This window comes from Salminus brasiliensis, chromosome 2, assembly GCF_030463535.1.
Source record: "Salminus brasiliensis chromosome 2, fSalBra1.hap2, whole genome shotgun sequence".
Classification (NCBI taxonomy): domain Eukaryota; kingdom Metazoa; phylum Chordata; class Actinopteri; order Characiformes; family Bryconidae; genus Salminus; species Salminus brasiliensis.
In genome coordinates, this window is record NC_132879.1 from 36,285,982 (window position 1) to 36,304,874 (window position 18,893).

Sequence of the window (18,893 nt, forward strand, 5' to 3'; positions counted from 1 at the left end):
TCTGACAACTAATAGTCAAAATAGTCAATAGTGTAGCCTTTCTGATTTAAAACCGACAACAACCTCTTCTGGTAGTTTCTAAGTTGCCACATGTCTCCTAAGGGATTTTAGCCTATTCTTCCTTGGCAAATTGTTCAAGACCATTCAAATTGCTTCAACCTAAACCCTAGGTTTCCTCCACAGATTCAGGACTGTGCTCATGGCTCTGAGAGGGCCACTCCAGAACATTGATTTTGGTATCTGTTTTGACTAACTTTGATGTATGCTTCGGGTCATTGTCTTGTTGGAAGACCCAGCGACGACCTAACCTTAGAGTGGCAGCAGATGTTGTGATGTTATTCTTTCAAATATCCATATATTGCGCTTTTTTTTAATGGTTCCATGTACCCGATCAAGGTGTCCTATCCCTGAAGCAGCAAAACAAGACAGAATCTTTAGGGTCGAAGGCTTCGCCCATCCTACGCCAAACAAAAGCAGCATCCATATGACCAAACAGCTCAAGTTTGGTTTCACCGGACCAAAGGACAGACTTCCAACACTCACCCGTATGTTTCAGATTATCTCTGGCAAAGCTCATTCTGGCTTTGATGTGCCGCTTTGAAAGCAATAGGGTTTTTCTTGGACGATGACCATGAAGTCCACCATGATGAAGAGCCCTCACAATAGCCTTGCGTGAAACATACAGAGTCCAGAGGAAGCCAGTTCAGCAACAATCATCTCTGCAGAGGTCTGGGATTCTTGTTGACATCTTTGATTATTTTTCTCTGCAAAGTTGTGGTAATCTTGTGTTTTTGACCACGGTTTAGGTTTATTTTTTATCAGACTTCGTTTCTTTGTGCTTTGCGATGATGCAGCGAACAGCTGTTCTAGAAACCATGGAAATGGCAGTATATCCTTCCCCCTGAAAATGAAGATCCACTATATTCTGTCTGAGGTCCTTTTTGGCATTCTTTTCTTCTCTGGAGTATCCCTTTCATTCAAGCGGTCAAGTGATACCAACTCTGCTTTTTGGGAATCATTTAAATAAGGTTCAGTGTTAAAGTGTGGTTTCAAACCAAGTTCATTTGATTTGAAAGCACAAATTCACATGGGGGCTAATTATTTTGACCATCTCAGTTTTCACCAGATTTCTAAAAAATATATGTTGGTTATGTTGTACTGGGTGTTGGTGAGGCTGGTGTGAGAATTTAAGTCAACTGGAGAAAGAAAAGTCTGCCCTAATTTGTGATTGTTTTAGAAGTAAATGTCGATATTCAGTAATACAGTAATAACAATAATAAGGTATCTTCAGACACAGGCCTGCTTCTGACTTCAGAGTAAGAGACTTCATTACATATAGAAATGGCAACATGTTAGCATGTAAGATGGAGTGTAAGAGGTAGAGAATGGGTAGTCAGGTATAGACGAGCACGAACGTGTGTCTGAACTTACCTTTTTAGCCAGTGTGAGTTTGTTCTCTTTAGCACTCTCCACCTTGGCATGGGTTTGCTGGCACAAATGTGTCACCTGCTCATATGCCAGCTCCTTCTCCAACAACTGAGCCTCTTTCTCTGCTAGACGCACCTCTAGCTACACACACACACACACACACACACACACACACACACACACACACACACACACACACACACACACACACACACACACACACACACACACACACACACACAGCATTTATTTAGAAATAGACAGTGGAACAGGCCAGGGTGCAAATGTTTATCTGTATCCTACCTGTTCTTTCTTTCTGATGAGCTCTACATGAGATGGGTCTTCACCACTCAGTTCACGTGATCGTTTCTCTGTTGCATGGTCCTCAAGAGCCTTCTCCAGGCACAAAACACGATCCATACACTCAGACAGCTAGCACACACACAGAACACATAAACCATACATGCAGTAAGATCTCTCACCAGATACTGCTTAAAGTAATAGAAGGTTAAGGGAGACACTAGACCTATCATCCCCTTAGTCATGAATTAATTGGCTTTAGCAGAGAAGCTGAAATGGAGACTAATTATTTGATTTCAGCTTCTCTGCTGTAGCCAATTAATTAATGACTAAGAAAAAAAGGCTCACGAGTCCACTTACTCCGTTTGTGCATTTGTTCCAAAAATGGTCAGGACTTATTTTTACAAGACCTCTCTTTAACCTCTGTTAATCAGTGCTCATGAGAACTACAATATTAGTGTGCCCCTTTTCCTATAAGCAGGATGTAAAATGAGAGCTCAGTCAATACAAAAGTGGAACAAAGTGAATAAACGTCCTACTCCACACATCTTAAAAAGAGGGTATATTACTGGACACTTTGTAAGCAAGTTATTTAAAAAGTCTGTGGTTATTTTCTGTTAGGAAAGAATTTGGGCAGGACTGTGACAAACAGAGAATAAAAAAAAAACACTGGTCAGTCTGGTGTTACTCAAACAAATGAATGCAAAACACACCATGCCAAAAGGAAAGGAGAAGGAAAGGGGAATGGGGAAAGCTATAAAACCAACTCCAAAATCAGCTTTTAATCAGAGCTTCTAACCTCACCTGGCCTTGAAGTGGACGCCCTTCGAAAAATACCCTCAGAGCTTTGTGAAACATAGTGAAATCAGGTAGTAGCCAAATCAAACATACATCTTTGGCATAGAAGATTTGCCGGGAAAAAGGCCTAAACTACCTACCTTAATATTGCCAGAGACCACCAGGACAAATCTGAAAGTTCTCCATTCTAAAGCCCATTCTATGTCCAGGGGTCCAACACTGCCTGCCACCAAAAGAACCTTGTCCCAACAATAAAGTATAGATGTGAGAACGTGATGACCAAATATTCTGAGGTGTACCAGGAGATATTCTTGAATAGAACATAATGCCTTCTGTTTAGAAGCTAAAATAAGGACATAAGAGGGTCTGACTCAAAGCGCTTCAGATAAGAGAGGCTCAGAAGAAAAATTTGTTTTGGATTGGCCAAGTCAAAAAACCTGACCTGAATCCAATCAAGACGCTGTGGCAGGACCTAAAGGTCTCAAATCTCACTCTATTAGTCGAGTTCTGTCAGGAGGTGTGGGCAAGCATCACTCAAGATATATAGGTATCTAGGTACTACCAGCTGGACAGAGGTGCCACAAGCTATTTACTCAAGATATTAACATAGTTTTACACACATGCAATCTGTGTTTTGTTTGTTTCACTAACCACTTCAATAAATCCTTCAATTTGTTTCAGAGTTCAGCAGAACTGTACGTCTCATTTACATAACTGTTACAGCTTAGCCATTAACACGAACTGATTCTGATTAATGGCTTAAAACTAAATCAGACACAGGCAAGCTGGAGACACACACACATAAACACAAGCTGTTCTACATTCACTCAGGCAACATTTTGGCTCCTCTAACTATGTCACAACAGAGAAAGCATCAGGCGCAAACAAGAAGCATGAGGGTATGTGTGTGTGTGTGTGTGTGTGTGTGTCAGAGACCGTACATAGCTTTGTCTGGCATCAAAGTCTAGCACTTGATAGCACAATTAACTCTGAAGAAGTCTTGAATGTAAGCTTTTAAAGCTCCTTCTTTAAACAGCTCCATGTAGAGGACCTCTCTACAGTTCAACAGAGAAAGAGCCTGCGTTCCAACAGAAAAGGGTGTGACGAGAAAAGTTCCCGAGAACTGAAATCTGGCTCGCTTTTGCAGTTCCTTGACCTCACCATAACACTGAAGAACCTTCAACAAACAACTCTCTAATATGAATCACAGCAGAAAACTCTGAACAACAAGTGATGCACATCTTCTAAATGGTTTAGTGCAGCTGAAAGCCCCCAAATTGGGGACAAGTCAGACAACTCCTGCAGAAAGAGTTTCTTTAAAAGTGGAATTTGTGCACTTTTCTAATCTGCAGTCTCACATTGCAACTCTTAAAGCCTGAAGAGCTACCTAATGTCTTTCACACTTTCAGTGAATAAGGAACAGATAATTTGAGAGGTTTTGAGTGGGTCAGATGTGAGTAACTGGGAGTGATCAGTTCACTCTCAATGGATGGATAAGGTGCAGTAGATGCTTGGATATCGGTCCTACAACCTTTACCAGTTAACCTAGACTCCCCAGAAAGTAGCCAATAATGCACTTATGTGTCAGTTGTGTTTTGTGGTCCAAAACTGGTCCCGCTATAGCAGCCACAATTAAAGTTTTGTCTTAACATTTGATCTTAGAGTCATATGTGGCCAACATGCAACTTGTGAACCATGTGAAATATTTCTTCAGCGTTTCTACTGTGGCCCAAACCAGCAGAAGGAAGTTGTGTTCCAGCGTCCAGATTGGGACAGTGAAAGAAGGGTAAGAAATGGTCCAGGACTGGTTTGATATCTGGGTCAATGTGAGTTCTGAGGACATCTGGACAACTTTTTTGAAGGTAAACTCCAGTGATGCCTAGAAGCTCTATCAGGGTGTGCTGACTGCCTCATTGTGTATCACAGAGCCACAGGAAAGCCATTTGGTCCTCCATATCTCTGTTCTCAGTAAAAGCACCACCAGGCCTGTGGCCTTCTCTTAATGGCATCAACACTCTGCTTAGAGTAAGCAGTAACATGATAATGTCGTTGAAAGTGTTTGTTCCAGACTCTTTCATTCAGATGTTGATGTTAAGCGAGCCTAATGTTTAAACAAGGCACAACGTAAAACCAGCAGTGCAGTTCATTTATTACTCTTCACTCACTGCATTCTTGCTGCTGGAGTATAACCTTAAATGGTACGCCCTGCGTTATCAATGTGAGACGTAGGCGTCAAATGTTTGGAATATTTTCATCCTTAAAGGGTTGTGTTTATACTGATAAGAATGTCTGTTTAGATGAACATGTACCTGACTGACATAACTGTGGATGCCAGCCTACACCATAGGATTCGATAAAATAACAAAAAGCCCAAAAAAGTCTTTAGCAGTAATGGGATGGGATAAATAATAGTTAAAGTAAAAGTATAAAAATGCAGACAACAGAACTTTGAGGAAAGAGTGAAATGGGGTGAGTACTAGGGGGGCCGGCTCTGTCCTGGGGTGCTTCTTAGACCCAGTGCAGGTGGTGGGAGACAGGAGGATGACAGCCAAGCTGGCATCCATGCTGGAGAACAGCTCCCACCCCATGCATGAGACTCTGGCAGCACTGGGCAGCTCCTTTAGCGACAGGCTGCTTCACCCCAAGTGTGTGAAGGAGCGGTATCGCAGGTCCTTCCTTCCTGCTGCCGTCAGACTGCACAACCAGCACTGCTCCCAGCGGACGACATACGCACACACTTAACTACACACACATGTTCATGTTCAGGGAATACTATGTGCAATATCCCCCCCCCCCCATGTGCAATTAAGAGTCTTTTGCTGTAAATAGTATTGTTATTGCTCTTTTAATTCTTATTTATATTGTGTATATAGTGTAAATTATTTATCCAAATTTTTGTAACTGAGTGTCTTGCTATCCCTTTCTGCTGTTACATTGGGAATTTCCCCACTGCGGGACTAATAAAGGACTATCTTATCTTATCTTATCTTGTTGCTATTTACTTTTACAGAAGTTATTTTTTCTACAGACACTAGGATGGTCAGTCACCAGGCCAGTCACCGCCTCTTTTTGAAGATTGGCAGGCACCAGACACCCTCAGAGGAAAGCACCGGCTTCACTGCACCAGCTGTCTGCAGATGCCTCTGTCAGCCAACACTGCTTAAGAGTGATGAGTGGAGGAAGTGCAATCTACCCTCCTAGAGAGGACATGGCCATCAGACTCAGGCTGCTGATGGCAAAGCAGCATGGCTCTGGATTCGAACTTGAATTGAGGCACTCAGATCCCTCCACTGTTATTATGTTATTTTAACAGGTAACTGTTTTTTGTCAGTCTGGCCCATTGAAGAGCAAATACTAATATTTATGTTGTGACTCTGACTAATAGAAAGAACTGTACATGTGCTAGTATCTTTGATGTGTTCATTTAGCCCACCCATTGTGTTACAAACCAGCTAATTCTGATCAACTCCAAAAACTAGCCACCAGCTAGTGTGGTTGTAAAGTTTGTAACTGATATTGACCATAAACAATCATGATTGGTGGATCCCTGGTGAAAGCTGCATTATGAGGCATTCTGAGTACCTGTTTCTGCTTTAAGGTTAACTCCTCCTCCAGAGCTCTCTTGCAGGGCACCTGTTTCTGGCACAAGTCGATGTGTCTCCTCTCTTCAGTGATGAGCATTTTGAGAGAGTGGATCTCTTCCTCCAGCGCCTGGATCTCCAAACTTCTCTTCTGGATCAGACTCTCCTGCCCATTCACCTTCTCATAGATGATGCACAACTCCTCCTCTCTCTCCAATAACTGCACACCCCTGCCAGACACACATAAACACTCATACGTGAGGAGGGACATAAATGTCCTACTTCTGTGATGCACAAGTTGAGATCACCTGTGACCTGTGATCTTCATACTGATATTTTACAGTTAATTACCTTAATGTTCCTTATGCAGTGACTTCCACATGTATTATGTATCAGGTATACTAGCTACATGACCTTTTTGCCTTTTCTTAATGTGCTAGCTGGGTCAGCCAGTGTGTTAGTACATGTGTGTCTCTCATTCTTAAGTATTCTACTTAAGTAAGGCTTGTTTATGGCCTTGAATTACTATTTTCTCACACACTCCCAGAAACTAGTGCAGAAAGTCCAACTCCATAGAGGTATTTCCGACTCTGCATACATGCAAGTACCTTTTTTATGACTTTTTATGACAACTTCTTTGTTCCATGTCGACCAATGGAAGTCAGACAACACCTTCTGGTCATTATTGATCTGTCTTTAACACCTTTCCTTTGTGTAACAGTAATGACATACTGTGAAAAAGTGAAGACATTTCAAGATGGCAGCTACTACAGTTTCAGCAATGCCATTTGTTTTCCAGCGATGGGAAAAATACAGGGAACCCGAGACAAACGTGGCACTGTAATGTGGTGCTCACTTACCGTGTTGGCGGGCCGGCGCGCTACTGAGTGAGCTACCACGATCACGTGACCAACGGGCCAAGTGCAGAGTCTTTAATCTTAGAGCAGGCAAAATGGAAATGAGAAATTAACCACTCGGGACTCGAACCCAGGCCGCCGCGTCGCGAGACTGACGCTCTGCCGCTTTACCAAAGCAGCAGTTATCAAAGTGGCCAACAAAAGAAATGTAAAGGGGTGGATTTAATAAATAAGGAGACGTCGCGTCTAACACGAAATAAAGGCGGGAAAACGAACAAACAAAGGACGCCAGGGGCAAAAAGGATCTCCCAAAACAAATGAAAAAACTGGGAACACACTCCTGCCTTCCTCTGTAAAACTAGTGTATGTGTGCAAAAACGCACACACACACAGGCACACACACCAGGGAAGACAGACACTCCTGCCTTCCGCTGCTACACGAGTGTATGTGTGCTACACGCACACACACACAGAAACACACATTGCATAGACACAGGGAGACAGACTCGGGAGAGGCACATGAAGGGGAGTGACACACACTCAGCCTTCAAGTCGAGACTACACAGACACATACGACCAGAGTCAAAAGATCCAGCAGTGGGGCAACTGGATCTGTGTGCCTATATAGCCTACTGACCAGGTGTAGGGAATTGGGCCAATTACTGGCTGGGGTGACTCGGGGCCTCCCCCTGCCACCAGGGGGAGGCCTTGCCCTAGAGCCACCCCTTACAGGCACTCTTTAATGATCTAACTCAAATTAAAGAGTAAACATGAAGCATCATGTCTTTGTCTTTTTTTTCTTTTTGTTTGAATTAAAAGTCATTTAATGCTGGACTTGAGACGCCCTGGCTGTCCTGCCTTTTTGGCAAACTCTTTTGGAAAAGTCAAATACACAATAGTACACAAGCATAAATGTGCATACACAGTGTAATATGGTCTCTATTTAAAGGGGTCCTTGAATGAAAAACTGTATTTACCTCAGCATAGTTGTATAATCATAGTTCGGTACAAGGAAGTGACAAACCTTGAACCTCAATTATTAATTCAAAAGCAAATCCTACCTCGGGAAAACAGAGGATGCTGCCCAAGTGCTAGGCTAAAAGCTAACCCAGCCAGACCCTACTACAACCGTTTCAGCTAGCTAAGGAAAAGAACAGCAACACTATCCAGTAAGAGTCAGGAATAATTACAAAACGTTCTTGTTAAAGAGTTAAAAACCTTGCCAGGGTAGGCTATTGTTAGCTGTGACGCTGCCATTAAGCAGCCAATTAGAGCAAAGCTCATCATTTGCTTACTGTTTATACACCAAACAACAACTTAAAATGCTCATTAAATGCATATGGCCTAATGATTAGACTTTGCACGGTGCAAAAGTTTCCATCAGCCTCGTAGTAAAGAAACATAATCTGGAATGCAGAGAAAATTGTAAAGCTGATGTAGATATTTCACCCTTAGGGGTTAGTATCTTTTGACTGAACTGTAAACAGCCCAGATGAATATGTACAGATGAACAATACCTCTCTCCTAGCTTATTTATGACACTCTCCCCTCAATATTTTGCTTGACAGTTGTCTACGGAGCTCAAACTCACAGCTCATTTCGGTTCTGGACAGCAGCGTCGTGGCTCTTGCGCATGTGCAGCAGTTCTTGCTCCTGGCAGTCGATCATATGGGTCAGCTTGCTGATGTTCAGTCTCTGCTTATCTCTCTTGCACTGCATCTCCTGGAGCATCCCGGCATGCCTGGAGATGTCTTTCCTCAAGCTGTCTCTAACCGCGAGGCTGTGGTCGTGCTTGAGACGAGACTTCTGCAGCAGCCTGTAAAAGATCATAGCGCAATTCTTCACAAAACATTGGGCTTGCAAGATCTGTAGTCAATGCATTTGTCTGTCTAGTCTGTCTCTGTTTACCCTGGTCTAATAGAGAATGATGAGAGAAAGAGAGAGCACCTGTCTCTATCAATTGCTGTGGTGCGCAGAACCTCAATCTCGTTCTCCAGGATTTTGAACTTCTCCCTCATCTCGGCCGTGCGCTGGGTGGCGATCTGGTTTAGGTTCACACACTTGTCCCGCTCACCCTTAACAACATTGTACATCTTGGCGAACGCATCCAGACTGGTCACAGCAAAGGCATATTAAACAGTCTATGTAAATGTGTGCAGCCTTTTTGCCATGTTAATTATAAGAACTACACATTATTATTATTTGTAGTAGCTGGGTTCTTATGATTACTACCGGCCAGTGTAAATCAACTTACCTATAGAATAAGAAGGAAACGGAGACCCGTTCTGTAATGTTCTATTATAGTTGCACTCACAGCAGTGGGAGTGCTTCCCACTTCAGTTCACTTTTCACATTTCTTGTTTTGACAGTCACTGGAGAGCAGCTTACCTTGACTGAATCAGCTGGTGCTGTTTCTTGTGCTCCTGAATCTGTAGCTGTTTGCCCCGAATGTCCTCTTTGATGCGTCTGTATCTCACCTATAAAAACACTGGTCTCTGTTAGCATACAGTGGGGAAAAAAAGTATTTAGTCAGTCACCAATTGTGCAAGTTCTCCCACTTAAAAAATTAGAGAGGCATGTAATTAACAAAATGAGAAAAAAAAATCTGAAAATCACATTGATTTTTAAAGAATTTATTTGCAAATAATGGTGGAAAATAAGTATTTGGTCACCTACAAACAAGCAAGATTTATGGCTGTCACAGACCTGTAACTTCTTCTTTAAGAGGCTTCTCTGTCCTCCACTCATTACCTGTATTAATGGCACCTGTTTGAACTCATTAACAGTATAAAAGCCACCTGCCCACAACCTCAAACAGTCACACTCCAAAGTCCACTATGATGAAGACCAAAGAGCTGTCGAAGGACACCAGAAACAAAATTGTAGACCTGCACCAGGCTGGGAAGACTGAATCTGCAATAGGCAAGCAGCTTGGTGTGAAGAAATCTGTGGGAGCAATAATCAGAAAATGGGAGACCTACAAGACCACTGCTAATCTCCCTCGATCAGGGGCTCCACGCAAGATCTCAGCCCGTGGGGTCAAAATGATCACAAGAACGGTGAGCAAACATCCCAGAACCACACGGGGGGACCTAGTGAATGACCTGCAGAAAGCTGGGACCAACGTTACAAAGGCTACCGTCAGTAACACACTATGCCGCCAGGGACTCAGATCTTGCAGTGCCAGACGTGTTCCCCTGCCTAAGCCAGTACATATCCAGGCGCGTCTGAAGTTTGCTAGAGAGCATTTGGATGTTCCGGAAGAGTATTGGGAGAATGTCTTATGGTCAGATGAAACCAAAGTAGAACTGTTTGGTACAAACACAACTTGTTGTGTTTGGAGAAGAGGGAATGCTGAGTTGCATCCAAAGAACACCATACCAACTGTGAAGCATGGGGGTGGCAACATCATGCTTTGGGGCTGTTTCTGTGCAAAGGGACTAGGATGACTGGTCCGTGTACATGAAAGAATGAATGGGGCCATGTATTGTGAGATTTTGAGTGCAAACCTCCTTCCATCAGCAAGGGCATTGAAGATGAAATGTGGCTGGGTCTTTCAGCATGACAATGATCCCAAGCACACTGCCAGGGCAACAAAGGAGTGGCTTCGTAAGAAGCATTTCAAGGTCCTGGAGTGGCCGAGCCAGTCTCCAGATCTCAACCCCAGAGAAAACCTTTGGAGGGAGTTGAAAGTCTGTGTTGCCCGCCGACAGCCTCAAAACATCACTGCTCTAGAGGAGATCTGCATGAAGGAATGGACCAACATACCAGCAACGGTGTGTGCCAACCTTGTGAAGACTTAGAGAAAACGTTTGACCTCTGTCATTGCCAACAAAGGATATATAACAAAGTATTGAGATGAACTTTTGTTATTGACCAAATACTTATTTTCCACCATTATTCGCAAATAAATTCTTTAAAAATCAGACAATGTAATTTTCTGATTTTTTTTTCTCATTTTGTCTCTCATAGTTGAGGTCTACCTGTGATGTCAATTACAGGCCTCTCTCATCTTTTTAAGTGGGAGAACTTGCATAATTGGTGACTGACTAAATACTTTTTTCCCCACTGTATTAACCCATGTTCACTGGCATTTATACTGGTAAATTTCATAGGAATACACCAAAGCAGTAATATGGGCATAGATGGCTACACTGAAAAAAGAGGGGTTTAATTTAATTAGCATATTATATGTACAATATTGCCTATGTTAAATGGAACAGTTAAAAACATTAGCAATTAAATCACTGATCCCAGATGCAACACTGCTAACAAACACTGGACATTATTTACTATATTAGAAAGAAATGATGTTTGCATTATGTCTCACTTTGTTTTTGTACTATGTCAACTTCAAGCTGGTCCACAATGTGCAGAATAATACTGGGCTGAGGTGCTGTCTGACCATTTAGCTTTTTCTATAGACCATGATCTAAACCACATTGATTTGTCTGCATTAAACAAATGAAGATTTGGATTCAGAGATACTTTTGGGCATGTATTTATGGAGATTGGCGACAGTCTGAGACCAGGGTTTATTAGTGACATTACACTACCATCTCCCATTGTAAACTAAAGAGGCAAACCTCAGAGACCAAACATGTCTTGGCTAATTGACTGCATCTGGGATGAAGTGATAAATCATGTTCATTAGATTTTTCACTAAACTGTTCCATTAAGTGCCAGCTTTTGATGTTGTTAATGGTGCTCAGTTCTGATGTTCAGTTTTTCAGTTAGTAATCCAGACCCTCTGATACACCTCTGTTGAAGAATGAAGAATGAGTGTAAAAGCTCATGTTCAGAAATGTAGCAAACCACGTACCTGAGCTTTGAGCAGCTCTTGACTCTTCTGATTTCTCTCATCTGCTTTGATGAGGGTCAGGGTTTTAAGGTGGTCTAACTCTTCTTGGTGGCGATTGCACTCCCTTATCAGAGCCTGTTCCTGCTCTACACACTGCTCCACTGTCTGGACCTCAAGACCTGTCACTGACTGCTGTTCATGTATACACACAGACATACACTGAACCTCAAGCTTTTGAAAAAAAAAAAAATGCTTATGTAGTTACCTAGGCTTTACAATTCTGTTCACCTGATGCGCCATTCTTAGCTTCAAATTGATGACTTCCTCTTGAAGATTCTCCATTTTCTGTTTTAAACCATCAACCTTGGGTATTATATCCCTCTGGAAAACACAAATAAAATAAAAATACACAAATGCTTTTATTAGTCTATTATAAACTAAATAAATCCTGTTGTACTGTACTAAAATGACATTACCATAATTACACACAGTCACTTAAAAGTGTAATCTTACATACGGGCCCCTGAAACAGATGATAATTGCATTTATGGCTATAGTGAAAGTAGAAGCCACCCAGAAGTTCTCACTGAGTAGTAAAATGTGACAGCACAGCTTTTTCTGCTATTAGACTAGAAGTCAAAAGCAAATAACTAGAAGTCCTGTTCTTAATAACTATCTGTCACAAACTTCACTTCCTCATTTCCTATAATTTGTTCTAGTTGTTGAAACCTAAAGCTACTATATATAGTAAGATATTTCACAATGTGAGCTGCTGAGCTGGCTTTAATTCTGTGAGCCTGTCATGGCCATTTGACACAGTCATTTCATGATTTGACAATAGGATGCTTTCCTGCCTTTGCAACAGCTGAAGCACTGTTTTACTGAAGCAGCTGCACAGGTGGAAAGTCTACCACCACAATGGTCACAAAGTCACACATGTGATTCGCCCACTGAGGGATTCCTGATATGAAATTCCAGCTGTCTTTGATTTATCAAATTTTTGATAAATCTAATTTAAACTAACCTGTGACTTGGTTTTATTGTAAAGCTCCTGTGTTCGCGTTAGGGAATTCTGGGCCTCTTTTAGCTCCAACTGGGTCTTCTTTAGGCGACGAAGCAGCTTGTCCTTCTCCCGCACTTGCCGGGACAGGTTGTCATGAAGAGACTGACTCTCCATCATAGTGTGCTTCATGCTGATGTCCAGTAGAGCTCTGTATACCAGCAGAACACAAACAAGCTGTTCCTTCGGATTCTCTCAGTCTGAGTGATTAAACTGTAATTTAGTATAAATGGTAATGTGGTCAATACGGTAAATGGTAAATATCCTGTTTATGTATATTAGGTTTGAAAAAACTCAAAAACTAGTGCAGTAATATGAACAAGATCATTTCAGCCCTCAGCTCATTTATTGTGTGTGTTATTTCCACCTCTGTCCCAGAAGGTCGATCTTTTTCTCTTTGGTCATCTCCAGTTCTCTGAGCAGTATGGTGCTCTCTCGCTGAACCACCTCCATGTTAGCCCTGCGGCCCTCTAGCTCCCTCTTCACTTCCTGACACTCCTCCTCCAGCTGCCCGCATCGTGCCTGGGTCTTCTTCTTTAGCTCTATCTGCTCCTGCAGTTGCTTCTCTAACACAGCCTTATGATTCTCCATATCCCTGTAAACACAATAAATGGTTATGAATACATCACCTGTATATATCAGTATATATATCAGTAGCAGAGAGTTACATGCAGGGCATCGTGAGGAAGAGCTGTACCCAATAACAACCTCGGGCTGCCATTATTTGACCATTATAGTTTTTTTTATTATGTGGAATTCCTATTAAAGCCTGTTTGGTATTACACAGTGAACTGAAACACTTGCATCTTTTTGCGGTCAATTCTCTCATTCTCCTTCCTCAGTTGGCTAGACATGGAGCGCAGCTGAGCCAGTTCAGCCTGCAGACAAAGACAACAGACATCAGAAGTCTCGCAGGAGGAATGAAGGGTCTGCAGCTTTCTGATTGACAGATGTAGCTCACCTCTTTGCTCTCAATTGTCTTCTTACTGTGCTCCAGCTTCTGCTGAACTTTCTGAGTCCATTCGTGACTTGCCTCAACATCCTCGGTTAAACCAATGACCTCCTGATGTCGCTGGGCGATCTCCTGCCTTATTTCCTCACAACTCTCCTTAAGAGCCAGATACAGTTTCTCCTGCTCCTGGGAGCACACACACAAACACTTCTGTGACACTCCAGCAAAGAACCTTAATCTAAAGGCCTTAAACCTTAAGCAAGCGACAATGTGCTGAAGAAACCAACATCTATACTGATTGAGAACTATCTACAACTTGGTTTTCAACAAAAAGCCAAACGTGAAGGACTTTTAGATTTATATTTTTATATGCGCTGGACTGGGGTCTAATTTCTTGCTGCTTCAATATTAAAATATGCCCTAAAATGATCGAGCACTTATGTAACAGCAAGTAAGCATTTGATCATCTTTATGATGTATGGCCTTATAAACCAGTTCATTAAGAACTGGCTTATGGGGTAATGCACTGAGTTTGCAGACGATTATGTAGGCTACTCTTCTCTTCTTAATATTCATTAGCTGCCAAAGCAGCAGCTTACTAATTAACATCTGTACTTACATCAGGCTTATACTGGCTCTCGTACTCTTTCTCAAGGCAAGTCTTTTCTTCTTGGAGACTGTTAAAGATGGAAAAAACAGAAACACACAGAACTCAAGTCATACTTTTTCTTTGAATTCAGATGGTGATCATTTTATTTACAAGAAAAAGGAACATGAACATGTGCAAAGCTTGCGTTATTTTTTCTCAATCACATGCTGTCCAGAGTGTTGTGGGTGCATTTATATGTTTTGAAAATCAGGCAGAGTCAAAGTTAGAGAGCTGTTTTAGAACAATGTTTAGGCAATTAAGAAAAATGGGAAAATCATTAACAAAGACACAGTAAACTATCATTATCACAAAGCAGTTATGTAATGATATAATCAATTGTTGTGTTCAGAAATTTATGTGAAGGAACTTTTGGTTTTCTGGGGCAATTTGGGCTACAGCAGGAGAAAGGCTGTTGAAGCTGCTCCGAGTGACAAGGTGAATTCCTCAGTGCAGAACTGGCTGAAGATGAAGGATTCACTGTTTTATTTTATAGGGATGTTATGAAAGTGCATCTGGGAGTCACATGCCCATTCCCTTATGGAAGAAAAACGATTCTGGTTGCCAAACAATAACATCAAATAAAAATTTATTATTGTTACATATGATGATATATATGACATGTTTTATTGTTTTGTTTACTGCAGGATTATGATTAGGATTTAATTATTTTAATTAATTGCAGTTACAATTTACCCACAAACATACAGTCATGTGAAAAACAAAATACACCCTCTTTGAATTCTATGGTTTTACATATCAGGACGTAATAAAAATATCTGGTCCCTAGCTGCTCTTGAAATTAGGGAAATATAACCTCAGATGAACAAGACCAAACTACAGATTCCACAGTGTCATTATTTATTTAACAAAAATAAGCTAAAATGAAAAAGCCATGTGTGAAAAACTAAGCTAGTAAAAAAAAGCTTGCAAAAACACCCCTAGCAGCAAAGGGGTGAAGTAATGGTTTTCATTATGACTTTATCAGTCTCACACATCATTTTAGAGGACATTTGGCCCACTTTTCCTTACATCATTGCCTCAGTTAATTGCCTTAGTTGCTGGTGTGCTTGGGATCATTGTCCTGTTGCATGACCCAATTTTGGTCATGCATTTAGATAGATGGACTCTTTTTTGACTCCAGAATTTAAATATACAGAGGAGTTAATGGGTGACTCAATGACTGAAAGGTGCACAGGTCCTGTGGCTGCAAAACTAGCCCAAATCATCAGCCCTCCACCACCATGCTTGACAGTTGGTATGAGGTGTTGTGCAGTTTGGACAAACATCTCCACTTTGGTCTCGTATGTTGCGGACTTGTTCTAATGTAACTTTGCAAACTTCTCCTGGCAACCCTTCCAAACAAGCGATACTTTATCTCTTCATCTGTCATTTTTTTTGTCATGAACGTAACCATTTAACATGCTAACTAAGGCCTGTAGAGTCTGAGATGTAGCTCTTAGGAGGTATTTGCTGGGGCATCCCATCCTGGGAAGATGGCAACTGTCTTTCTCACTGTAGAATGATGGTCTTCTAATTGTTTGGAAATGGCCTAATAACCCTTCCAAAGTTGATGGGCAGTAGTTGCTTCTCTAAAATCAATACTGATGTCTTCCGTACTTGGCATTGTGTTCACACACACACACAAACACACAAATGCAGACCACCAAACTGCTAAAACCTGGTGGTCACATTTGCTGATGATCAATTTATTAATGGTATTAGATTAGCAGCACCTGGCTGCTAATTACCCTTTTATGGAAGCAGTAAGGATGTACCATTTTATTTTTCACACACTGCTTCTTCATTTTGGCCTAATATTTCAATGGTGGAATCTGTTATGTGGTGTTGTTCATCTGATGTTCTATTTAACTCATTTTAAACCAAATTAGACCAAATTATTATTCTGTTGTTCTGACATGTAAATTAATATAATTCAAAGAGGTTGTACATTGTTTTCCACAAGCATAAACAAGGAAGAGTTTCTATGCAGTGTTTTCCCTCCCCCCGTATCCTGACTTAGGACTGAAAACACTAATGAAGCAGCTTGTTCCTTCCTGGATATTTCTCACATCACTGCTCGCTGCTTAGCAATGGTACAATAGTATCCTCTTTTTGGGTGTAGTTCAGCACACAGTGTCTCCATGCTGTATTTTGGAGGCGTAATTGACCTTTTGGACACAAGGACAGAAGTGTTGAGCTGGAACAAGTTGAGGGAAGAAACAGGATTGCCCGGCGTCAGCAACTTTTACCAACCAGAGCGAAGATGATGGTTTGCCTTGGTCAAGTTGTCGTAGAAATGCACACTGTCTGTCTGTCTGTTCAGTAGGGGTGGGAATTATAATATGATGTAGGTTTCACAATAAACTCCTCGGAACTCCCTGAGCATTTAGTGGCTACTGTAAGTACATTCAAAAATATTTGCCTGGCACAGCTGTCTAAGGACAACTCAAATAACCAGTTAGGCTCCTAAATGCTTTAAAATATATCAAACAAATATGAAAATATAAAATATGGTTCTACAAATTTCCATACCAAACAGCCAGAAACAATGTGTAACACAACACAAGAATTTAATTTACTGAAGTAATAAGTCATCACTGTGAAAAAAGGCATTGTCTTTCTAAATGTAATAACTGGTTGTGCCACCTGTAGCATCAAACTCAGCCAAACCCTTCCTATAACTGGAGATCTTTCACATTGCTATAAAGGAATCTCAGCTTACTGTTGTGTGCAGACTTGCTTGAATTCAGCCACATGTTATGATCATTTGGGTTAACAGTGTTTTCTACAGTTTGCACAGTTTTTGTCTAATAGTGTAATTCTGAATGCTGGCCTGACAATATGGGTCTTTCAATTATTTCTCTGAATTGTCTTTATCTGAGGCAGAATGAGTGCACAACATGCATCTTGATTAAGAAAAAAAAAAGAATTTGGGACACAGGTTTGAATATTTTGGCGTGTCTGAAATCAACACAGGGTCAAAAATGTACATACACCCAATCTTCAGTTGTGCAGAAAATTCATCAAAAGATTGTTTGGCTTGCAATTTGTGTATTTTGTGTTTTTCTGGAATTGTGGCTTAATAGCAGCAAACCAGACCTGGCTATCAAGGTACATTGGCTAACATCACATTGCGCCGACCACACAGCCGCATCACTCAAAACAAAGGGTTGTGGACTGCGTATGTTTGTTTGACGTTCAATGGTGCACCAACTCTGTGGCTGAGCACTTGTGCTCGCCTGACTTGGAGTTCATGATGGTGAGATGCAGGCTCTTCTCCCTTCCTTGAAAAATAACTGTGATTATCATTGTGGCTGTATATATCCCTCCTCAAAGCAACTTAACACGTCTCCTCCAATACATGGGACGCCAACCACTGCCTCTTTATGAACTGCTGCCGATGCAGCATCGCTAGGCAGCCAGCACGCTCGGAGGAAAGCGTTGGGTGCACTCTTTCTTACCTGGTATGTTGAATATAAAAATTTATTTTATACTTTTGATAGAGTTCGAAGTTTAAACTTCCTTTGTCCTACTTAAGACAATCCATACATCACTCCCACATACCACACGTTTAGGTTCTGCATTTGGGACCCTCTGTTCTCAGCCTCACAGATCTTGTTTTGGGCCTGGAGGAGCTGCTGCCTCAAGCGGCTGACCTCTGTCTTCTGGCCCCCTTGAAACAGCTCAGCTTTCTCCAGCTCCTGCTGCTGATGCTCTAGCTCTGCACGTAAACTCTGCTCCTCCTGCAGCAGATTCATCTCAGACTCTTGAGTCCTATAAAAGAAACAACCTGTTACAACTGAGTTGTTACATATTTGTTGAGCAGCCAAAAGTTGGTTGGGCAGCTGCATGATTACTGAGATGTTGCAAAAACATTACATATTGGCTCTTACCTTCTCAGAGTGTCATGCAGCAGATTAAAGCTGGCCTTTAGTCTAGCTGCTTTAGCACCACTGATGTTCTCCATGGCAAAGAGCTGAAAAAGACAAAATGATATGAAAACCATTACAAATATCAAAAGTCAAATAACAAATATATTTAGTATCATTTGGAAACAGTTTAAGGGTATCTGGAACACATTCATCATCTCAGGCACACCATTGTTGCACACTCTTGAAAAAATGCTCTTGACCTAAGGGACGTACAAACAGACTGGAGCTTTAAATACAGTTTATTTGGAAGCTCAACCACTTTTTTCTCTCAAAATCTCAACGGGTTTTCATGACTAGCACAAGGGGAGAACATCTGTGTTTATTTCCACTACAAAAGCAGAAAAACACTTCCACTGAATCTTTTATCGTCAGTATATGTTGTCGATAGGCTGCCGATGAAAGGCAAATCAAGGACCAACAAGCCTGTGGACCAACAGTTCAAACATTTTCAGGCCTCACAGTTTCTTATTTGCAGTTTCTTGCACCTGGTGCAGCCACTGATTAACAAATGGGACAATTTGAAAGGAAAAGGAAA

General features: G+C 41.5%; 1 protein-coding gene across 1 annotated transcript in view; it reads right to left on the reverse strand.

Annotated features, from left to right (window-relative positions):
* ccdc146 (coiled-coil domain containing 146) overlaps positions 1–18,893 on the reverse strand; it is a 33,586-nt gene that overhangs the window by 3,257 nt on the left and 11,436 nt on the right. The window contains exons 3-17 of the mRNA XM_072672540.1: positions 18,320–18,402; positions 17,991–18,200; positions 14,397–14,454; positions 13,787–13,963; positions 13,630–13,703; positions 13,193–13,420; positions 12,790–12,976; positions 12,054–12,146; positions 11,787–11,957; positions 9,353–9,441; positions 8,912–9,076; positions 8,556–8,780; positions 6,109–6,337; positions 1,732–1,860; positions 1,432–1,569 (exon numbers count right to left, since the gene is read on the reverse strand). Coding sequence (XP_072528641.1) covers positions 1,432–1,569; positions 1,732–1,860; positions 6,109–6,337; positions 8,556–8,780; positions 8,912–9,076; positions 9,353–9,441; positions 11,787–11,957; positions 12,054–12,146; positions 12,790–12,976; positions 13,193–13,420; positions 13,630–13,703; positions 13,787–13,963; positions 14,397–14,454; positions 17,991–18,200; positions 18,320–18,402 — 2,256 coding nt within the window. The remainder of the gene's footprint in view (positions 1–1,431; positions 1,570–1,731; positions 1,861–6,108; positions 6,338–8,555; positions 8,781–8,911; positions 9,077–9,352; positions 9,442–11,786; positions 11,958–12,053; positions 12,147–12,789; positions 12,977–13,192; positions 13,421–13,629; positions 13,704–13,786; positions 13,964–14,396; positions 14,455–17,990; positions 18,201–18,319; positions 18,403–18,893) is intronic.